This window comes from Gymnogyps californianus, chromosome 17 (genome assembly GCF_018139145.2).
Source record: "Gymnogyps californianus isolate 813 chromosome 17, ASM1813914v2, whole genome shotgun sequence".
NCBI lineage: Eukaryota > Metazoa > Chordata > Aves > Accipitriformes > Cathartidae > Gymnogyps > Gymnogyps californianus.
In genome coordinates, this window is record NC_059487.1 from 4,513,834 (window position 1) to 4,535,963 (window position 22,130).

Consider the following 22,130-nt stretch of genomic DNA (forward strand, 5'->3'; position numbering starts at 1 on the left):
CATTTCATCACTGACTATTGAACACTAAAATATTAGTCATAATTTAACCAGATTCAGGCTGGATTCCTATTATTCTTGGCCAACTTGGCCAGTCCTCCCAGCACGTACGTCACTGAGCACAGCTCAACCGAGAAGGGACTGAGGGGGTGGGAAGGGGACTTCTCATGGGACACGGACATCTGGCCTTCCTTAGGCTTACATCTTTAACAGCAGCTCTTTGTCCTTCAGAATTCACTAATCCTTGGTGCTTACAAAAAGACCTTCAGCCCCTGTCAAGCCACCAGCTCCAAACCTTTCTCTGGGCTTTCTAAACCCAACACTGACCCCCTCTTCCTCCTCCTGGATCGTTCTTTCAAAGCTAATCCACAGGATCATCCAAAGAGGAACCTCTCCCGAAGCTGTAGCATGGAACTCCTGTCACGCTCACTTAGACCCCAGGTACATCCCTCTTCAGGCATGAGGCAAATCCTGCTGGCATTCACAGACGTGGTGCCATTTACTGTGCTGACTGATTCTCAGCCGCTAATGAAACTGGAGCCAAGAGATTTTACTATATTTTTATTGTTTCATTGAATAAATGAATTTTAAATACAGAATTAAAAATTTATAAAAAAGTTATTAAAAGCCAGCATTCAGAAGTAGGTTGCACATGAGTGACTGAAGAATTCATACTTACTTTTTGGTACAAAGATAGGAAAGAAAAATAAAAAAGCATATCCATCATCTGGAAAGAGTTGTTTTTTTTTTTTTTACATTTCCTTTCATATTTGAGAACTGACATTTGTCTCATGAGAACCTCGCACCAACCTTGTTTTTCACAGCACTGATTCACATTGTTTGGTGTTCAAAAAACCCCACTCATTTGTTGTTTACAGAAGCAGTGATGTAGTGTTTCCCCCTCATATGTATGGAAACCAGTATATTTAATAAAACATCCAGCATATGAAGGGTGGAAAAAAAAAATGCAGCGTTACGTGATTTGCAGGGATGCAATTCAGCTTACAAAGGATCTCTGAGCTTACACTGATACCTTTATGTGTTAGGTATTTCCTAGAGTATCACATCTCTGGCATTTGCTCTTTGCTAAGCTCCATCACTGCAACAAACATTTCCAGAAGTGATGAGTGAATAGGTACCATCGATTTTTAATGCCCAATTTTAAAGCAGCTTGATCTTTCAAGAGACACAAATCACCCATCCTCAAGGACAAGAATCAGGCCCCTTTAGGCACAATCTAAGCCCTATAAAACAGAGGCACCTCAAGAAGGCTTGACATTGGGGTTCTGGGTCAGGGCTGGGAGGTGGGGTTTTTTGCAAGTTTCTGTTACGGGTTCTTAAAAAGACAGCTATGAAGATGATCCCACCAGTCAGTGCATCCGCATCATCTCAACCAAAAAAAGCAGACAGACTCTCTAATATATGCATCATTTCAAGACATCAGCACCACTCACACAGTATTCACAACAGGTCAGAAAGAATATGGACTACGGCTCACCCGTTCCTCAAGGATCTTAACCACCAAGAGAATTTAACCACACAGACAGACAAACCACAGAATGAAGTGCCCTTACAATAGAAACTAGGACTTTGAGATAATGAATAGGGATAGCTGCACATCAGCCTGGGGGGAAAAAAGCAGAGGAGGGAAAGTTCAGACTGCAATGGAAACAAATTCATTTAACAAAGGAAATAATACTGGAGATTGTCACTAGTGCAGCTAGGATTTGGCAAATGAAATACTTTGAGTATAGACTTGCAGGGCAGCCCTGCTTCTGCCACATGAATAAATATCCAAAAGTGTTTGAAAACAGTATATAAAAAAACAGATGTCAGTATTTTCAGAAACGTGCATGTTCCATCCCCCGTAACTGCATAGTAGGTTCCCTCACGTGAGGTATTTCAGCATCACCACAAAGGAAAACATACTTCTGCACTCCTCTTCCACAAGCGCAGTCTAATTTGAGCTGAGGTTGTATGATGACTATGCAGTGATACGAGGTGCAAGCGTTCTGCTCTACCCTTGTCTCTCCAGACCACAGTGATCACGCTGTGCTGTGCAGGATGAAAACGTGCAGTCAGAACGGTAAAGCCTCAATTCAGTACCCACTGTGCGACCAGGTACAGGCACGGACCTCTTATTTCAGCCACTGCATACCTTAGGGGTTTTTTGTTTTGTTTTTTTTTAAACAGACATGTTTACACAGAGTCTTCCAAAAAGAAGTTTAGTTCCTGAGGCCAGGTCAGATTACTAACCTCAAATTACCTTCAGAATATTTCCTTGGTTACCCATTGATATATAGGTTGTCCAGCAAAATAAATGCATGTTTTACCCTCATCAATGGCAACCTGTACATTTGATTTTGTATTACCAGCAGAGCTGTATGGGACAGGCGTCTCTCCTATCACACTGTACATTTGAAAGGCTGCTGTCCATCTCATACTTTTTTCCAAGGAATGTTATTTTCTTGTGTTGCATATATGAATTTAACTGTAGTCATTAAATACAGGATGTTGGCCTCACATCCCATCTGGCCTTTCTGGAAGCATCCTTTTTCATTCTTCAAAGAACATAACAGTATCTTATTAGTGAAACCCAGGATCACAACTTCTTCTGGTGATGTGCAACAGTCAATAGTGGAGCTTACCAAAGGCGTGTAATTAGTACCGCTGCAGCATTTGACTGTCTCTCCTCCAAAATGTGGATGTGATCAAAAGAAAGAGCAAATCCAGAAGAAACAGATGTCTGCTACCATCTTCAAAAAGATGTTTCTTCTCTTCCGTTCCATCTTTGCTGCTCAACCACTGTAGCTTTGTTTGCAGGGTTTGTTTTGGGGGGATATTTTGTTTAAGAATAATCATACCTCCTGCAAATTCTGCTACATAACAAGCAGCAATTATCAACACCCCTGTTAGCATGTAGGCTAGTGTACTCTCACAGCCAGCTGTCATGGAAGTAGTAAATAAAGCTGGTTTTCCTTCAAGGACACAAGCATTGTCCAGTCTGTGACTATACCAGGAACATCTCTATAGCTTTTCCATGCCTTCCAAAAACTTCAACCAAATGCTTCGTTTTGCTCACGCTATCCTTAGAACATCCGAGGATAAGATGGATTTTGCTTAATTATCCACTCAGCATGGGGATTGATGTGGTACAAGTCTAAGAGGTAAGTGTCTGGGTCCAGGCAACGTTCACCTACCAAAACAAGAGATTCAGAAAAAAAGCATTTCTTATAGCCTTAGTCCTATAGTTGCTACGTTTTGGGTTTTGTTGGGGTTTTTCTTCCCCCCTAAAAACTGGTATTTGCTCACATTGATTTCAATATCACAGCCATTCAGAAGCGTTGCCACAAATCTGGAAAAGTTCTAGTTATTTGTGTTAAAATGAATGTATGTTTGTTAAAACTATACTAAGCCCAAGCTTTGACCTTTGTGGAAAGGTACTCTAACTTTAATACCCAATAACTTCAGCACTTGAAAACCATCATGAAATATGTTAGTGATCAAATCCAGAGACTGAATTGTTTCCAATGACAGAGCTTTTCTTCTACAGATGCTACTAAGAGAAATACTAAGAGGCAGCCACAGCACTCCAGTAACCAACAGTCTCCAGAAGCACCTGTAACAGGGCATAAGAACTCCTTTCCGTTTTCAGACACCCCTAATCTGCTGCTGCAATCATATTAAGTCACCTCCATTTGATGACGTTACCCCATTGATGAGTGAAAATTGGTGACTAATGAACGTCATCAACTTGTTTAACTACATGGTTTGAGAAACTTCCACCCAAGTTAGTAGGGGTTCTTTTGTCAGACAGTTGAAGGCAGCAGACAGCAGCCACACCTGGAGCTGGCAGTCATTAGCACAGATGCTATGTGCCACCCTACCGCACTTAATTACAGCCCAGATAAGCACACAATTAAAAGCCTAGTCACATAGGATCAAGTTGCCCTTTACTTAGATGAATGTAGTTTATGGTTTTAAGTTCTGCACTTCATCCCAAACGTGAACCTTTATCGTTGAAGGGAGAGGGAGTTTAACATGGTGCTTTTAACAGAATGGGAGGTTTGTTTTTAAGATGGACAAAGTTTTGCATGTCTCTGTCCGCAAGAATTCTGGACTCTTGAGTTTCCACCTTTCTTGACAGGCAGCTTCTGAATAAGATCGATTAGTAGTTTTGGAAGTCCAGGCTTCAACCTTCCCACATACTTGCACTAAAAAGGCTTTGCAGTGATGGCTGGAAGGCACGTGAACTATGAACACAAGAGCTTTGACAGGTGTTGTTTGCTGTGGGTGAGGTTAACCCACACTTGTTCATTCGTCTTTTAACTTTTGGAGTGCCCTCCAAATCTCATCCTTTTTTTAACTCCCTCCTAAGATAAGTTAAGCATAAAAAACTGGGTATCAGAGTCCTTACTTCCAGTTACCACCCAGACTTACCAATATTGCCTCCCACTTCATACAGGAGCAAGTTTGTGCACTCCATTGAGTTGTTACTGCAGAAAGAAAAACACCTTGAAGTTAACAAAGCTCTGCAAAAGGCAGGTTATGTAGTTTAGTAAGGTTTCTTCCCAAAAATTGCTTATGATTCAGAGACCAGCAACGGTCAAGGAAGCTACAGGCCATGGTACAGAGACCTTGCTCATCCTCCTGAACAGTGCAGATGTGGAAAAGGACACCCAAAATGGGAAAAAAGAAAACAAGGCAGATATTCTTTACTGTTAGCGAGAAGCACACTATATGCAAACACTAACTTTTCAATAAGAAGACAACAGGCATAAATACCAAAGTTCATTGGCAGCATTCCTCTAGAAGTGATGGCCTGTTCAAGAGAAGCTCACCTGCAGGAAGACTTCGGCAGCTGTAGTAGCTTGTTAGTGAGATACTAGTCCCAGCTGACCCATATTCAGCCAACTTCCCATCCACCCTCATCTAGACATCTCCTGCCCAGGGACACAATCAGGAGATGCACTAACACTTTACCTACTAAATACAGTCTGCAGGCATGGTGACCGAGCAGGGCAGAAATTCTTTTGTTCATTTTTTGGGTTATTTCAGCAATTCACCACTGGAGCATAGGAGGGAATTGCAGAGCTTATTTTAGGAAATCCCTTTATGAACATACGCACGTTGGAAATACTACTCCCGGCAAATAATTTGCATAGGTGCCGCTTTTCTCCAGGAGAGCTAGAGAGGGTTTGTTTTGCAGGGTCAATGCTATTCCACTTTCCCTTCCCTTCAGCAAGGCTGCTCAAGTTCACTTGCTGTCCAGCAGCCCAGAGGAGACTACTGACCTCCTGACAGCCTGAGCACAGCGATGGAATCACTCAGTTGAACTAACATTTGCTTGCCCCATCCAACACACTATTTCCAAAGCTTAGCACAGAGGAGCAGAGAGCAGTCTCCTAACGGCTCACTGTGCCGCCACATCAGCTCTGCCAGAAGACAGAAAACAGCAACTAGACTACCTAGTACTTTTTTTCTTTTTTTTTTTTTTTTAAAGCAGAGAAAAAGCCATTTACCACTTGATGAGGTTGACAGTGTTAACAATATTCCAGCCATTCTGGCACAGGTTCTTTTGAAACTGCCTCAAGACATCAGCAACTCTGGTTGCATTGTTCAAATGCACCTCTAGTGAATCCTTCAGGAGAAGCGAAGCGTGGACTTTCACAATCTTGGAAGGCTGAACAAGGCAGGCAGAGAGGCAAAAAGAAGAAAGTGCTTAAAGAAAGACTTTATCAGCTAAAACATCAAGTTTCAAAGTAGATTGGAGAGTGTGAAGAATTAAACCTATCCACCCAGCTGTCCAGAGAATGTAGGTTTGTTTCTTATTCTACACATACTCCAGGCTGGAAGCTTATAGAAGCATCAACGTGAGCATTATAAACAAATCATCAGTGCTTCGGTGTTGTAGCTGGGGAGAAAAGCACCGCTCTCCATCAGTGTGCACTGGTGCTCTCTGCTGTTCAAATACAGCACCGGCACTAGAAGCGACACAAGCTTTGATGAAATTGCAATTTATCAGAATAAATTTTGACAAACTTTTTTGCACAAGTCTGACAGACTTCTCTGGAATTCATTTAAATTACTGAAAAAGGAGTTTAGACAGTTGAATTGCAGATTACCTAATTTCAGAAAGGTAGTTTAAAAAAAAAAAAGAAGCACTGAGCCATCACAGAGCAGAGTTCAAGTGCTATTTTCTCAAGACTGTTTTCATCAACTCCTTCATGAAGTAACTTCCCAGAACTTTTGTGGAGAACGTTGAACTGTTCTAACAGGGTCTGATCTGCAGCAAGTTAATTTTGCGATCCCAAATCCTCTGCAAAAGCAGCGCAGAACACCGACACCATTAGAACAGTGCTAACTACTTCCTAAGCATCGGGTCATCTGTTTGACTGCCTAAACAGTAGTTGCCGTCTTCGAAGTGACAGCACCTTCAACAGTGACATGCCACCTTAAGAAGCCAAATTTTAGGCATACATCATCTCAATATCCCAACCCGTATAGAAAGGCGGGGGATGTACTGGCTTGTGACAATACAAACTCTCCTTCAGGTATGCAGATTTAAGCTTTCAATGTATTATTTCTACCTGCAGACTCCATCTAGCTCGTGTCCTTAGAGCATCCCAGTTGCACCACCACTGCTATGCAATACTTAAAATCCAGCACTGCGTGATGTAACCTAGCTCCTACAGACCTACACTTATTCAGCTAACAGTGGCAACCCAAAAAAAGTCAGAATGACTCCAAGGATCTTTTCCCAACTTAGATACTCAAACAGATCTGGTAGCAACATCTGTTTAAAAATCTCAGTCTTCACCAACACAAGGAGTAGAGCCATTCCATTTATCAGGGAACTAACTTCTCTCCTTTTAAGTGGCAAGAACCTAGTCCTCAAACCCTCCCATACAGATCAGCAGCATTATAGAGCAAAAAGAAAATTAGACGCAAAGTGTACTTTTATACTACTGTAACAGCCTAAATTTTTGCTTTAAGTTCATGAAAATAAGTCTGCCTTTATCATGGCAGACATACCTGTCTAAACACATACGACACCTAGAGCCATATGAATTCTGCGCTTCACGTGAGGTAAAGACCAGCATTTCTGCTCCTGGTCTCTTCCCCCCTCGCCTGCAACCATGCAGCATCTTAACTGAGTGTTTTGTAGCCTGAAATTTATTTCGTACTCTTGCTGTTGGGATCAGTTTTTGCCACAACCTGGCCAAAAGTGTCTGGGAAACTGTTTCTCATTGTTCTGCAGATTTTTCTCCCTCTTGCTCTTTAAAGAGCATCACTCCTTACAGTTTTCCAAGTTCTCATGAAAGCATTTGACACTGTTATGAAAGGGCTCAGTTTTCCCAAGCCCTAACTCACCTCTGCCTGGTTCTTTTCCACCTTGTCTTTATCAGCATGGATCTTCCGCAATAAATTTTTAATTCGCTTGTCACAGAACTGGTACCTTTTGCTATTGCTCTCATTCAGCTTTCTCACTTGAGCTACCAGAAAAGAGGAGACCTGGGCAGGGGAGAAGGGAGAAAACGGGAATTAAAACAAATCAAGCAGAGATGAGGATGCCATTTAAGAACCTAAACATCACTTTATGAAGCTCCTAAAATAGACAAAATATCTGTATACTTTGAAAACAGGTAGTCTTGGAATTCAGCCAGAGGTTCTGCCTACAGACATCGAATTCCTCTAAAATTTCCAAGACTACCCCTTCTTCCCCTATTCCAATTCTAACCAGACCAAGACACTGCTACACTATACCACAAAACACCGGTGCAACCTACTGTCCAGAGCAAATCCTGGTAATGGATCATCATCCGCACAACGTCAGCCGCCCCCTCCGCCAGCTGTTTCTCCTTCCCTTCAGGGATCTTGTTTGGCAGCCCCTTGTGCATGAAGAGGTTTGGGGCCATGACTGTGGAAACGTTCCAGAGGTTCATTTTGTTGTTGTTCTCCCTGGCAACCACTTTGCTGAGAAACTCAAGTAGAGCCTAAAGAGAGGGGAAGAGACTTAAGACATCCATTACTAATAATGCTCAAGAAACTACTGTAGCAATTGCTGGAGCGATCATTTAATTAGCTTTTTTTCTTGATATCCATGAGCAAATCCTATTTCTCCAGTCAGGAAGTTCAGTGACCAACTTCTAGTACTAGGATAGCAACAAATAACCATACCAAGCAGAGAGGTAGTTTGTCCAGCACTCACGAATCAGGAGAGAGTCTGCGTGGGAAGTAGATGAGCTCGTACTCCTTGGCAGGCGGCAATTTACAAAGTCCAGTTGTAAAAGCTACAGAATCCAAAGATGATCCCCCTTCCCCCTATATCCCCTCAAAGCTGTTCCCAGGTGTGGAAAAATAAACCCTTTTGGATCATCTCTTCTGCCTCACGCTTCCACCAAAGCCATAATGCATGACAGATCATCTTTGACTGCATTATGTATTCCAGCACTCTAAATAAAGTTTGCAGGGTGCTAAGTCAGCCTTGCCTTTATTACCTGGAAGCTGAACTACTTGGGAGAAAAAAGAAAAGAAAAAAAAAAAAAAAAAAAGAAGGCAGCAGCAACCACCACAGCTCTTATAAAGCACAGAAAGGCAGAGGTCATGCACTGCCTGCAAAGCTGATCCCATCAGCATTTATTCTTTCAAAAAGTAGTAGGTGAAAGGATTTGAAATGCCTTCTGATCAGAAAAAGGTAGGAAGTTATAAGCTTAGTAGCTTTTTTTGTATTTTTTTAGAATTGAAATTATCTTTCATAGATGATGACAATACCACAAACCATGAATCAAAAGACTGAATTTCTTTCCCTATACCTTAGCACGCCCACAGACAATGTAAGACCCATACATCTTTCACTCCATAGTGAAGTGCTTTAACACACCGAAGAGGAAGAGTATGTTTCTAAATGGGATGCTCCAAGACCACATGAATTCCTACTGCTCTTAAGTTTGTACCCAAAAGGCAGACTGTGCTTACAGCTTACGTTCACTGCGCAGCCTTGAGGTTTGCCTGCTCCCCCCATCATGGGTTTCCATTCTCAAGTCAGTGAAATAAAACCAAATAGCATGACGTATGTTATTCACAGAGGCTGATAGAGTTTCCTCGAATAAAAACCTGGAATGAGATCATGTTTTTCCAGTTAAATCCGGAACAGGTAGTTACCTTTAGAGTGTTTCTGTTGGGCTCTGGCAGAATCAGGATCAGGAGGTTTAGAGCTTGCAATCTTTGTTTCAGGTCTGGAATATCTAGAGAGGGAGAGCAACAACAGGACAGAGGATTCAGGCTTCTGACACTGTTCATTTTGAGCATGGGAATCCCGCAAGGAATAAGGCAATTACTTATTGTAGTGTTTGTCAACTAGGATTTGAGACCTTGTTTTACAGAAGTAAATCATGCTCATATTGCCCTTACGAAGTGAACTACCTATGTTTTAGAAGACTGGCTGATTTGCTTCGGAGTACACAGTCTACCAGCAAGTCTGATGCCCTTGAAGGTCATCAAAAGATCCCATTATTCCCCATTTCTTGAACAAAAAAAGTTGTGCACTTAAACAGTTAGCTTGACACATTCAAACCATCTATTGAGGCACAAACCTCAAAATCAGGTGCTCGCAGAACACTGCGTCACCTGCAGACAAGCCAAGACCGTGCACCCTGGGCAGTGGCCACAGCTCAGCCTGCATGTCATCATCTATCAAGTTGTCCTAATTCTTGGTAGCAACCTTGCAGCCTCAAATGACACAACATAATTTAAGACCCCAGGACAGCGTTCCTACACAAAGATGTATGCAACCAAGCACCAGTGACTACGACTCTCAGGCTGATACATAATAGTACATATAGCACCCAGCACACTGGGTTTGGCTATAGTTCACATCGTGCTCTGTATTCCCATCGAATCCACAGGCTCCCAACACACCTGACAGGAGAGCCCAAGACCAGTAGAGCTTTGCAAGAAAAGCACAAACCAGCAAACCGATGCTAAACAGCCAAAGCAGGGACTCACTTTGTACAGCAGCAAAAGCAGGGAGGTACTCTGCTGTCAGCAGTGGGGCCGGCAGCTCTCTTATGAACCTTTTCAGTAGCCCAGATACATCATTCTGGTGGACTTCATCCCAGCGGAAAAGGCCAGTATAGAAGTCCCTTTCTAGCTTCTGTTCCAGACTCTATGAAAAAGATGGAATTTATTACCTGCTTTAATAAGCAAATACAACGGAAATTCTGTAGCTGAGCACTAGGAGGGCAACCCATCAAGTTAAGAGTGCAGAGACCCTCACAGCAGACACTCCCAGATTTCCCAGCAATGGACATTTCGAGTTGTACTGGGAAGGGAGATGAGACAATTCAGGCTATTTAGATACTTTCTTCAGCAACATGCTCCCTGATCACCTCTGACACTTTCGAACACTACTGAAGAGCTCCTACCTTGATTCTGGTCTGGGACCCAGAAACTCTCAAAATGCCCTCTGTTTCAAGTCCTCTCTTTTCCAAGCAGGACAGCAGCTATTAAAGGGGGGGGAAAAAAAAGCTCTTAGGCACAGAGGATGAGAAGTCAGCCCTTCCTTATCACAGGCCTCAAAGGCTTCCTGAATCTGAGGATCAGAGGTGTGAGTGAAACCAGAAGAGAACTTACTGCCTGGAGTAACAGAGGGACCTTGGTGTTGGGGAGCAGTTTTTGGTCATTTTCCAACAGAGTGTTGAGTGGAACTCCAAAGAGTCTTTTCTCTACAACAGAAACAACATGTTATAAGTCTGTATCCCCTCTAATACAGGTGTGAGGGATATATCCCCCACTGCAGACTAAGATGGCACATTTTGTAAGCATAGATACTGGAGAAAAGAGAGGAATAGTTAAACAGGACACGTGCACTTGATCGTCAGACATAAATGTGGTGCTAGGTCTTGATGTCATGATCCAGTGACTTCCAGGAGAAATTCTGATCAAGGAAAACACACCTGTCACAAGGTTTCTTATCAAAGACCCTCTCTGTTGTAACATTTGAAAAAAACGATGAGAAGATCAGTGTAAAAAAAAAGGCACCAAAAAAATAATTAAGATGACATAAAACTAACCTGTTGTTTTCAGTTTTGTTGCTTTGTTTCTCTTCAGCTCAAAGCCCAGAATATCACAGAGAGCTGTTAGTTCAATAAGGGCCAGTGTGGGGATCTTCTTCATGTCCTGAGCAGACAGATCTCCAATCCTGGTCACTCCTAGTCTGCCCTTGGGGATCTTAAATTTCTAAGGGAAAACACACACACTCAAAAGGTTCAGTGCAAGTTATTACTAGTTATCAAGTTTTCCTGCATTTTTATCATTCCTTACCATAACCAGGCATCTATTCATTCTCCTGTTTTCAACACCAGACAAATGCCCAAAACCACTCCTACTTCTACTCAATCCGCAGTTGAATAAATATTTTCCCTTTTCAGTATTGCTTTTTAATCATATTGGAGATCCCAATTTGTCTAAATTAAAGACAGCTTGATACCCACCCTACTCGAACTTTGGAAGTAGTCCAGTATATTTGCAGAGAAGAAAACTGTTAGAATTACAAGTAAGAAAGTCCAGTTGTTCTCTTTTCAGTGGAAACGACCCAGATCCGTATCAAAATAGCTAATTTCACACATAAGCCTCACTTCTTTTGACCCTCCACTACACAACAGCTATCCTTGCCCAACCCTGCAAGGTAACAGCACTACCTGTCCAAAAATACCTACCCAATATAGACCCATTGCAACACTATCCTTAGAGGACGTCTCCAAGAGCTGATCATACAATTGAATCAGGTGTCTTGTACCCCTCTCGACAAGAAAAGACTAATAAGTTCTAACAGGAAAAAATCCTTCAGTGCTTACAGTTAGGGCATTTCCATCCTTTAACTTCCTAGATTCAGACAAGAACGATCCCTTGAGCAGGACAGCCGCCTGCTCCGAGTAGGCAACATCCATGTTGAACACCTCCTCTTTTCCAGGGTTTCGAACTGTGCAGGAGTAATCCTGGGTTTCTGCTACAGAAGGAGAAATTGTCTTGAATTTCAGAAAGCCAGAACGGTGAAGCTTGGAAAACAAGTGTGCTAAAAAAGCAGTTTGAGACAGATTTGGGTACCATTGCTTTCAAAAAATCCTACGTTAACATTTGAAAAGCATTCTCATAGCACAATCCTGAGACTGATCAATAGGGTAAGATAGCTTAAAGCCATAACATTACAGCTACAATCATTAGATCACTGGTAAGACATGAGCATGGCCTTAAATTAAAGGACATACCTACGGCTAACTTCTCTTTACACAACTGCGTATGGCGTTTATAGGATTTCGCCATATGATCTTTGCTAGACTGATTTTATTTGCATCTTCTAGTTACAGTTGAAGAGTTACAGTTATCAGTTTGAGCGGCAATTCCGAACAACACTAGAGCCTGGAAAAGTTTACTAAATCCACAACTGTGGATAATCACGTATTTAAACAAAAAAACCCAAACCACAAGCAAGGCCAATGTTTCAGAGCCCAGATTAGTATAACTTCCCTTCCAGTTCCAGCCCTACTTCAGATCCTACTCCCCATTCAGTCCTACTCGACATTTAAAAACTTCCTTCTTACTTCTCTGTACATTTGAAGGCCGTAGATTGTGCCACAACTGATCTGGGCTGGACTCCTCTTTCTCTGCTGCTGTCTCCTGAAAAATAAACCAGAACATGTTTACCTACACAAAACAGAAGTTATTATAAGACAACCTGATTTTGGCAGAAAACACACATCTGACATTGTCTGCTAGTCTAAGAAAAAAAAAAAAGCTGCTCAGGCTCAGGGCTACAAGACTGTTCTGAAATTAAGAATCATAATTAGAGGATTTGGCAGGCAGGTGGAAAACAGATGACTACCTCATAGACAGTATTCGTGATAAATCTGCACATCATTGAGCCAATTCTTCCTTTCACACAATCATTAGCCAATTCCCCCCTTTTAGTTCATGCATTGAGGGCCTAACAAACAGTGTACCAACAAAGCTGCATAGGATCTACCCCTTGCCTGTGATCACAAGATCTCTTTCACAAGAAAAAACACACTAAGTAGACATCAGCACCTAAAAGCTTCCCTTCATGGGCTTTAGAGTAACCTACCTCTTCATGTCCAGAGAGAGAAGCGAATCTTTAAAAGTATAAGGAGGCATTTGGCAGGCAATTCTGTTAATAAAAACCTTATTTTTGCTAGAACTAGTTAGACTATAGGAAAGTATATTCTGTTACCAAAAGTTAGCAACCTCTTGAGAACCTGCTTAGGACACGGAGTTGTGGACCGAGGACTGAAAGTTAAAAGGAACCTGTGCAAAGTCATAGCAAATGGAAAGCACAGTTAATTTGTACAGAAGATGTACTGTATCTTTAGAGTAGGTGCACAACTGGTGAGCTGCCATGAAAGCAGAACCAATTCATTTCGCATCTGGCTGAACCACACATCATACACTACTGCCAGAGCACCTTCAGATCCAGCTGCTGTGTAAACAGGCCATACTGAACAGTAATATAGGGGAAGTATGTAGAAAGGCTCTGACAGAAATGCCAGCAGCTTTGATGCCTGAGAGTAGCTCATGACAGAGGTGGGCAGGAGGCAAACTGCAAATCCATCCTGAAACACTGATGGGAATAAAAATCCAAATTACTCTGACACATCACTGCCTGCACTCTCACAGCCTGAGCTGCTTCCACTCAAGTCACAGCTGAACTGAATTTGCTTTAAGCTCAATTTGCTGAACACAGTTTTTTCCACAAGTAGAGCCCATTCAAACGTTCTGCTCCCAGCGCACTGCGAGAGCAGTCAGTAGTGGGAAGCAGCCAAAACCTGACTGAGCAGTAAAGGCACAGATACTGGATCTGGGTTCCAAATCAGGAATTTCTGAGACTGTGGGAAAAAAACTTTACTTTTCTGCACTTCTGTTTCCTCACTTACAAAGTGAAGATTTCAAATATCCTTTTGTGCAACAAAGGATTTATCGTGTTTTGCTACATGCCTTGAACAAGCATTATAGCAACACCAGGTCTGTTTTGGCATACGGTTCCTGAATACGTCCTTCACAGCCGCAAAATTGTGCTCGGAACTGGAACGACACAGCAAACCAGCATGGAAAATTAACCAAAAAGCCTGCTTCCCTCTGGGACTGCTCCAGGAATTACTCAAAGGTAAAAGATGACTTCTGCTCAGTGCCTACATCCAGTATCATATCCTAACGTCTCAGAAGTTTATCATTTTACATAAAAATCACTCTCAATTTGCCTAAGCTGAGCATCTGTCACTTCCCATGAAATACAGAGGGCAAACACCACCCCTTGTGTACACAGTAAACGACAAGCAAGGAATACAGAGGTTAAGCTGATGGCCACTCAGCAAAGAAGGAACAGTCAAAGGGACTAATTTAAAATACATTTTCTTACTTTCATTAAAAAGAGAGGGGGGAAAAAACCAACACTGTTTTTTGTTTCAGTGACCTCTGCTAAAAACTGTAGATCTCAGAGGCAACTGCAAAGCTTTAAAAACAATTAAGCCAAAGAAAATATGAATAATTCCAGCAGAGTTATTGGAAAAGAGTCCAGTGATCTTGCCCAAAGTAAGAAGTGAGAAAATATTTCACTTCCAGTTAAATTAAGGCAATTTAAACAGGCAGCTTTAGCATCTTTGTACATGCCTTCATTATACCAAAACGTCACTTTAAAACATCAGGTTTGATCTCAGTTGCTTATCAAATGCAAATTATCAAATACAAATATTAGCAACCTAGTGAGTGGACACAAGATTAAGAGCTCAAAAATCTCCATTCCTATACAGCAGAAAGTAAAACTATTTTAGGAAATACAACAGGCTCCTTTTTAATCTGCAAGTTTAAAAACTTGCTGAATTTCAGTTGAGACACCTAAGACAACCTTGCAGCATTACTGCTTTCAGAAATGTCATCTTTTTGTCACTCATTCAAGCAGGAATGCAAGTAACGCTCTGCAAAACAGAATTAACCGTGACTCTGTCTCAGTGCAACTCACAGTAAGGAAGCAATCTGCACCTCAACACTGGGCAGTTACAAAGAACACAACCCCAGCAGTTTCCAGTGATGTTGCAGACTGCTAGGGTCATTCCCTTAAGGCGTTCAAGGGATTATTTGCATATAATTCATATCATTATAGTAAAAGAAGTTTCAAAGAGGCTCAGGCTGAGAAAAAGGAGTAATCAGTTCTGGTAAAGAGCAAGGGTCCCACGCTAGTGAAAAAGGTAGGTCTTGGTCAAGCTCAATATCTTCTGACTAGACACTTGACCGAGTAGAGAAAGTCATAAGGAGCCCTGTTGGTATACTTTCCAGCAGCCCCTAGAAAAAATAAGGATACTGTACCTTGTGGCCACAAGCAAAAGAGGAGCAGCACAGCAGGAAAGCAGCTGAAAAGCTAATGGTTATGTATTCTCTAGCAAAAAAAAAAAAAAAAAAAAAGGCAGTGGCTAGTGTTCCTCCAGGCTTACCAGCTGTACAAGGTCAGCTTACCAGAACTGAACTTAGGAAGTTCTCTCTTTTTTTGGTTAATGATTTAACATGTCACTGGAATAAAGAGAACACAAGAGGGCTCCAAACGATACCAGCGCTCCATGAGGCTGCAGCGCTGTAGGCACTACAAAGAAGTCTTCCAGCAGTCTCTGGGAAGCTTATGCATCTGCAGGTTTTGTAGCAACTTCTCAACGCTGCAACCTGGATACAGAATTTCTACAATCTCAACTTCATTTCAGCTCAAGAGATGAAGTCATCTATTTGGAAATGAAAGTAGCCCTAGATCCAGAAAGCCAAGTCAGCTACCACGACGCAACAAAGTCTTTCAAGAGATCCCACTAAATCAACTTACCTCCGAGCTGACCACTCCAAAAATGTCTCGGACATCACGCACAGGATGCTTGTTCTTCCTTCTCCGAGACCGGGAGTAGGTATCCAACCGCCGCTGCACAGCAGCAGCCTGGGTCTTGGTCAGGGTGGAGAGCAGCACGATGTTGTCGTTTTCCGAGGCACGGTCCCCGAGGAGGTCGGACAGACCTGCGTCCTGGAGCCACTCGGCTTCAGCTTCTCCCTCTGCAAGGCAAGGGATGAAAGGGGTGAGTGAGAAGAGAAAGGATAACAGCAATTTGAGTGCTTGAAACACTTCAGAGACAGAAAACCAGAAGCCTGAGCCATCCCCTTTCTGGGGTGGCAATGGGACATCACTGGAAGGGAGCCACATCTTTGTTAGGAAGCTACAGCTATGCTCAAAATCTTAGCCCTATTGCCAGGTACCCAGCTGGGTTATCAGGGTGAAACCGGAGGAGAGGCAGCACTCTAACTGCCCACATCCTCCTTTCTCCTCATCCTAGGTGAGGAAAAAAAGAGAAGAAAAAACTATGGAGGCATGGCTATTGCCAGGAACCTAGGCTCCCGTAGAAGCTGGGCACAAGTGTGACTCTGCATGGTATTTAGCACAAGGATTGCAACAGGAACTGAACCCAGTGGGGGCTTTCACAGGACACCGGAGGAAAGTCAGATGCACTTGCTTAAATCTGCCTTTACATGGACTGCCTGTGCAAAGGGGAGATCTGGCAGCAGGCAATAGCGCACAGCAAACTCCGAATGAATGGCAGCGCCTCCCTGGAGCACGCCTGATCCTCTGACAGCTTTGAAAATGGATAAAAGGTCTGTGAGAAGCCACAACATACAACACTGCACATTTGGCTTTTGTACTCTTCCCAATTATTTGGCTATTTCTTTTAATTTTTATTTATCTATATGCATGCCTATGTACCAACAACTTTTTTTTTTTTTTTTTAAATATCCAGACACTGACCTGGTAGATTCAAATGTATTTTATTTAATATACTTGCAGAACTATTTGTATACACCATCCCTATTCTTTACTTTTTTAAGGGGATTGGTATCCATACAGTCATTCAACAAAAGCAAAAACGTTATTCTTACTCTGTGCATTCGCTTTATGTCTGTGCCTATTCAAAACACCACTAAAATTAAAGACCATTCCAGTTCCAGAATGAAGTGTGAGAAGCCTGGAGATAGTACAGCAGCATTACTCTAACAAGCTCAATTCCACTTCATTCTTCAACATATACAAAGTTGCACTTCAAACACAGAAGACAATTTTTTCCTTATGGGATGCACCCTTTGTGCAAGTGAGAAAGTGCCCTGAGCAAGGCAGCTACTTGAAATCCAAGGATAAAAGAAGCAATTTAGCAGGTGCCTTCAACTTTAATACAGTGAACACCACAAAGCCTTTATCTTTTCAATTCTACGTACCACATTCATTCACTACAGGCAGTTCCAGCATAGCTCTACCAAAGGTTATACTGGGAAAAGGAAAAATCACAACTAAACTGACAGAAACCGAACAGTTCATTCCCACTCTTCCTTTCCTATGCAAACCGGTGTCTCCTCAGTTATCACAGCTGCTCAGGCAAAGTTTTATTATTGCTGCATCAATAATAAAAAAGCCATGCAGCTCTTCTTGAGAGATTAAATGATTTAATTTTTCTGTGGAAACTTCTGTGTTCATGCAACTTGCAAAAACATATTGCAACTCCATTAAAACTCTTTTCAGCCTTCAGAGCACGCTCTTTGTGTTCTTGGGCACTGTAACAAAACAGAACTTTTTTCAGCATCACCCCACGATAAATAGAGTTGGACCTGAAGCAAAGCGTTTCCTTTAACGAATCTTCTAGCCAACTGGCTAGCTTTCCTACATGGTCTTAAGTTTGGATCTTTTCCCATGTCTGTTTCTACAGAACCTAACAGGTAAGAGCATCCCCCCGGTACTGCTCGCTTGGTTACAGCTGCTCATGCGCTCGTGGTCCCATTCACAACTCCTCGCTGTACAGCTACTTGTCCTGCATCCGTGGTTTCACAGCAGCACGGCACACAAGACTTCTGGTTTATTTTGTCTTTGGAAACTAAAGGAAGTTAAGTGTATTGCTTGCAAATTTTGAAAATACCCAATTCCAGTCATAACAGGAAACTAATCTAATACACAATACTAAACAGCAGGCCCTAAATCAGACATCCGTGTGAGCCTACTGCCCCATCTGATGCCAAAACACCAGGTTTTAATTCCTCTATTTAATATTTTTGGCCCAGTTATGTTTGCCAGCAACACAAAAGGAAACCAGGAAAATAGGTTATTTATGGGGAGAAGGGGGAAATCAGAGAGAAACAGGTCAGACCCATGCAATCCACAGAAGCTGAGCTGCAGGTTTAAGCCTGGAGAGCTGCTAAGATTTGTCTTGCAAGTTCCAGACGAGCAGCATTTCAGGGGGGCACAACTGGGAATAAATTTGCAAAACTAGGGAACACCAATTGCAAAAACTTACTTGAAACATAAGCTAGCCAAAAATACCATTCATAATAAAGCATTTAGTTTCCAAAAAGTTAACAAGGACAGCTACAGCATCCTGCAGTTTCAGACTACACATTAAGCACAACTTCCTACATAGTTTTTGAAGGTAGAGAAGAATCACTCTTTGCAGACACTTCTCAGACATGACTACATGATATAAGGATGCCAGCAGATATTTTAGTGGCACTACCGCACAGAGTGCATACGTTATCAGCCTGCTGTACTGTCAGGCCTTGGAGAGAGCTAGATGAACAGCAGACAGCAAGGAAAGGACAATGCTGCTCATATTTCAGGAAAAAGCTACTTTCTGCCCCTTTCAACTGTTAGGGAGGCCACAAGGATCATCAGCACTCTTTCTGCTGACCCAGTTCTTCTGCAAATTTACACGCTGGCCTCCCACTAACACCAGGTCACAAGCAGCTTCCCATTACGCCACCCCTTACACAGGGCTTGCACAGGAGACCAGTGTTCTCCAACTGGGTCAGCGTTTTTGCAGCGCCTTATCTACACGTAGCCTCCACGCTGTCCCTGTACTGCGATTACGATCAGGTATTTGTCAGGTTGAGCCACGCCGTCTCCAGACAGAGCTGCTAGCTGCTGCCCAGGCGCAACTTCTTGGGCTTTATGCAAAGAGAGATGGTGCCTTTGGCTCCGAGGAGCCCTGAAGCCTCTGTGCTGCATTGCCACCTCGCGGTGCTCCAACCGTAAATTGCAGAGACATGAAAGCCAAGAGGCACCAGCCAAATCCTGCATCCACACCATCTGAAGTTTCCCTTTACCACTAACGCTTCCAGCACAATGCTTATTTGACTAAGCTCCTTTGCAGAAGGCACCAGGAGGCTGAGCGTGTCACACCTCCCTCCCCAGCCTGCCGGGAAGGTTTCACTACTTGGAGCATTATTTCAAGTCTGTCTGGTTTCAATGACCAATTAAGCAGTCAGCTCTTGCCTGTCAGATTAATATACAGCATTAAAAGACACTTTTCCTTGTGTCCCTGCTTACACACAGTAATCAAATTGCCTCTAGCATATCAGTCTTTCGGATATCCCAGACAGCCTTTCATCTCATGGCATGGCCTCTTTTCCAGAGTCTCCTTCCTGGCGCACTCATTTTCTGAGTCACTTTTGCATCTCTTCCAGTTCTAAAAAAGAAACTTATGTCCTTTATGTAGGGACACTAACAGCAGACCTTAACGTTTACTGTGTCTTGTCTACTATGGCAGACACTGATGATTATCTTCCCACCCCGCTCTCCAGAGCCCCCTCCATGCACCCAGGATAGCTATTTACCCTTCCCAAGCCCGGCAGCACACTGGGACTTTCACTCAAACATTTCCCCATCACACACATGGATCCTTCTCCATATCAGGCCAGCACAACCGCTGTAGGCTGTACAGGCTGCAAAGCCGACCATTCAAGAGGATGTACCGCCAACTAAATTGCATTCTTCAAAATGGACCCGGGATATGCGACCCATGGGATCGCTGGGTGCTTATCACAGTTTATTGTCCCTCCAACAGCCCAGGATGTTGTACCTCCCGTGTCAAAAGGCAACTGGTCCAGCTTCCAGTTATTCCAAAATACTGGGTAACATCAGCGCCACAGAAAGCCCATTAGAAACACCCCATGCACACGAAGCAGTCTTCAAAAGAAAGAAAGAGGAAAAAAACAAAAGGACGTGTACAAGAAAAATCTTGTGTGGATGGACTCAAGTCATTCTGGATGTTTATTATGGTTTCTTGAATAGTGAATCAGAGGGAAAAGAGTCTGCCTTCCACAAAAGCAGCTCTCATAAAAGCCACCATGATGAAGTCTCAGAACCACGTACACAAACAAGCCTTCCAAAACACCATCAGCTACCACAGCATGTTTACCGTACAGCCACCTGCACGGGGAGTGAGAGGCCCCACACTTAGCGGGGGGCTGTTTGCAAAAATCTGGAGCCTTGAACGTACTCCTGACTGACCTTTAGAGACAGCTTTGTTTCAGAAGCTGAAACCAGGCCAGGCCAGCACTCTGCTTCTGCAGGGTATTATCCACCACGCAATGAAAAAAAAATAAATACATATATCTCTGATTTAACTGGTAATATTCTAACCATATTCCAACATGCTTCTAAATCATTCGGGTGCATAAAAAAATTTTCTCTCTAAAGATGTTCATCTTCCTCCCCTCACTCCCAACATTTTTGGCAACCTACCCTCTTGTGTTTTGACATCTGCAAGGCTGCATTCCTCTTGTTCGACTTCAGCGCTCTGTTTAATGTTCTCTACTTCCAGCCAAAAACTGTCCATTGACAAGTTGTCCAAAGACTCTACCCTGGAATTCGTGCCCTCTGACACCGGGGATGCCAAAGGACTCTTCAGAGGAAGCTGGCTCATTTTGCAAGGGCAATTTCCGGTGCTGAGAGAGGAAGAGATAAGGAGACAGAGATTAAGCTACACATCTTCAGATATGGCATGTACAATACAGCGGTCTTCATTGACTAATGACTGCAATAAAAGCCAAACAGAGGTAAGTGCTAGACTTCCTTTGGTTAGTGTTTAGCAATAACAGACAAGGTTGGGATCAAATCCCCTAGAGTAGGGGAAAAACTGCTGTCCAAACACGTGAGAGGACACAGTATCAACACGGGTTTTCCGATGCTGTCCTGCCAGTGACCTCTGAGACACCACTTACCACTCCCACACTTGCTTCCAAGACTCCCCTGCAAACCTGCACAGACACCCTCTACATTCACAGACAACCAAGATGTTTCAAGCTTGGTGCACATGTGCTCTGATTATCTGGCACACACAGCAAGTCCAATGACTCGCAGCCACAGCAGACTGAACCCAGCAGGCTTGTCCTCCGTATGCAAAAACCGGCACAGCTCCGTCTCCTGCACTTCAGCTCATGCAATAAACAACTCAGATGTTTGAGGCCCTCTTTTCCTGCCCAGACCAGACTTTTCAGCTGTGAAAGAGCACAAGTGTCCTGGGAAACCCAAACATACAGAATTTTCTTACCACCCTGTTGATTAATTCATGGGCGGCCGAAGTCCCTGACTGGCCTCGTTCAGCTTTCAACCTCTCTGCAGAAAGTTGTGAGGTTCTCCTCAGTTTATAAAATAATGGCTCTCCTAAAATGAATTTTAGCTCACTTCAAAGAGTTGCAAGCCATTTAAACCCTGCTGTATATCTTTTTCAAAGACTTAAAAGAAAAAAAAAGGGGTAAGTGGAACCTACTTGTGAAAACACCTCAATGGTTCAACTTATGAATACAAAATTAAAGAGCCTGCAGACTACGCTAACACTGGTTGGTTTGAAAAACACCCGTGAACAGCCACCACCACCAGACACAGATCAGACTTGCTTTTTAGTCTTATGACAAAAAAAAAACCCCAAAAAACAACTGATCAAGTCTTTCGCCTTGAAAACCATGACAACAAAACAACTGCCAAATGCAATTTAGCTTCCCAACTCTGGAAGGACTTAGAAAGTTATAGATGGCAAAATATCTGGAAAGTTTTAGTTCCTTTCGTTCCAGAAAGCCATTATTAGCAGTTCTGGCATTAACTTGCTTCTGTTATAAGAAGCATTTCAAGTCATAAAAGACTAAATTTGAAGATCTACCAACCAAGAGGCCTATGTTGAAGGATATTCTGCACTTATATTTACACACGTGCATGCATATTATGCTCGTAGCTTTTTCTAACATGCGCATAGGCAGCCCTTCTCTTCTAAAGGTCAGAACTA

The 22,130-nt window shown here is 42.8% G+C and overlaps 1 protein-coding gene across 1 annotated transcript in view; it reads right to left on the reverse strand.

Moving 5' to 3' along the window:
* Window positions 1–541: 541 nt before the first annotated feature.
* ARHGAP40 (Rho GTPase activating protein 40) overlaps window positions 542–22,130 on the reverse strand; it is a 35,819-nt gene continuing 14,230 nt past the window's right edge. The window contains exons 2-15 of the mRNA XM_050907553.1: window positions 20,594–20,796; window positions 15,872–16,092; window positions 12,600–12,675; window positions 11,856–12,007; window positions 11,073–11,238; window positions 10,633–10,724; window positions 10,425–10,502; window positions 10,006–10,165; window positions 9,163–9,245; window positions 7,788–7,994; window positions 7,372–7,512; window positions 5,520–5,680; window positions 4,438–4,493; window positions 542–3,193 (exon numbers count right to left, since the gene is read on the reverse strand). Of these exons, the coding sequence (XP_050763510.1) occupies window positions 3,087–3,193; window positions 4,438–4,493; window positions 5,520–5,680; window positions 7,372–7,512; window positions 7,788–7,994; window positions 9,163–9,245; window positions 10,006–10,165; window positions 10,425–10,502; window positions 10,633–10,724; window positions 11,073–11,238; window positions 11,856–12,007; window positions 12,600–12,675; window positions 15,872–16,092; window positions 20,594–20,774 (1,881 nt within the window). The 5' untranslated portion in view covers window positions 20,775–20,796 and the 3' untranslated portion in view covers window positions 542–3,086. The remainder of the gene's footprint in view (window positions 3,194–4,437; window positions 4,494–5,519; window positions 5,681–7,371; window positions 7,513–7,787; window positions 7,995–9,162; window positions 9,246–10,005; window positions 10,166–10,424; window positions 10,503–10,632; window positions 10,725–11,072; window positions 11,239–11,855; window positions 12,008–12,599; window positions 12,676–15,871; window positions 16,093–20,593; window positions 20,797–22,130) is intronic.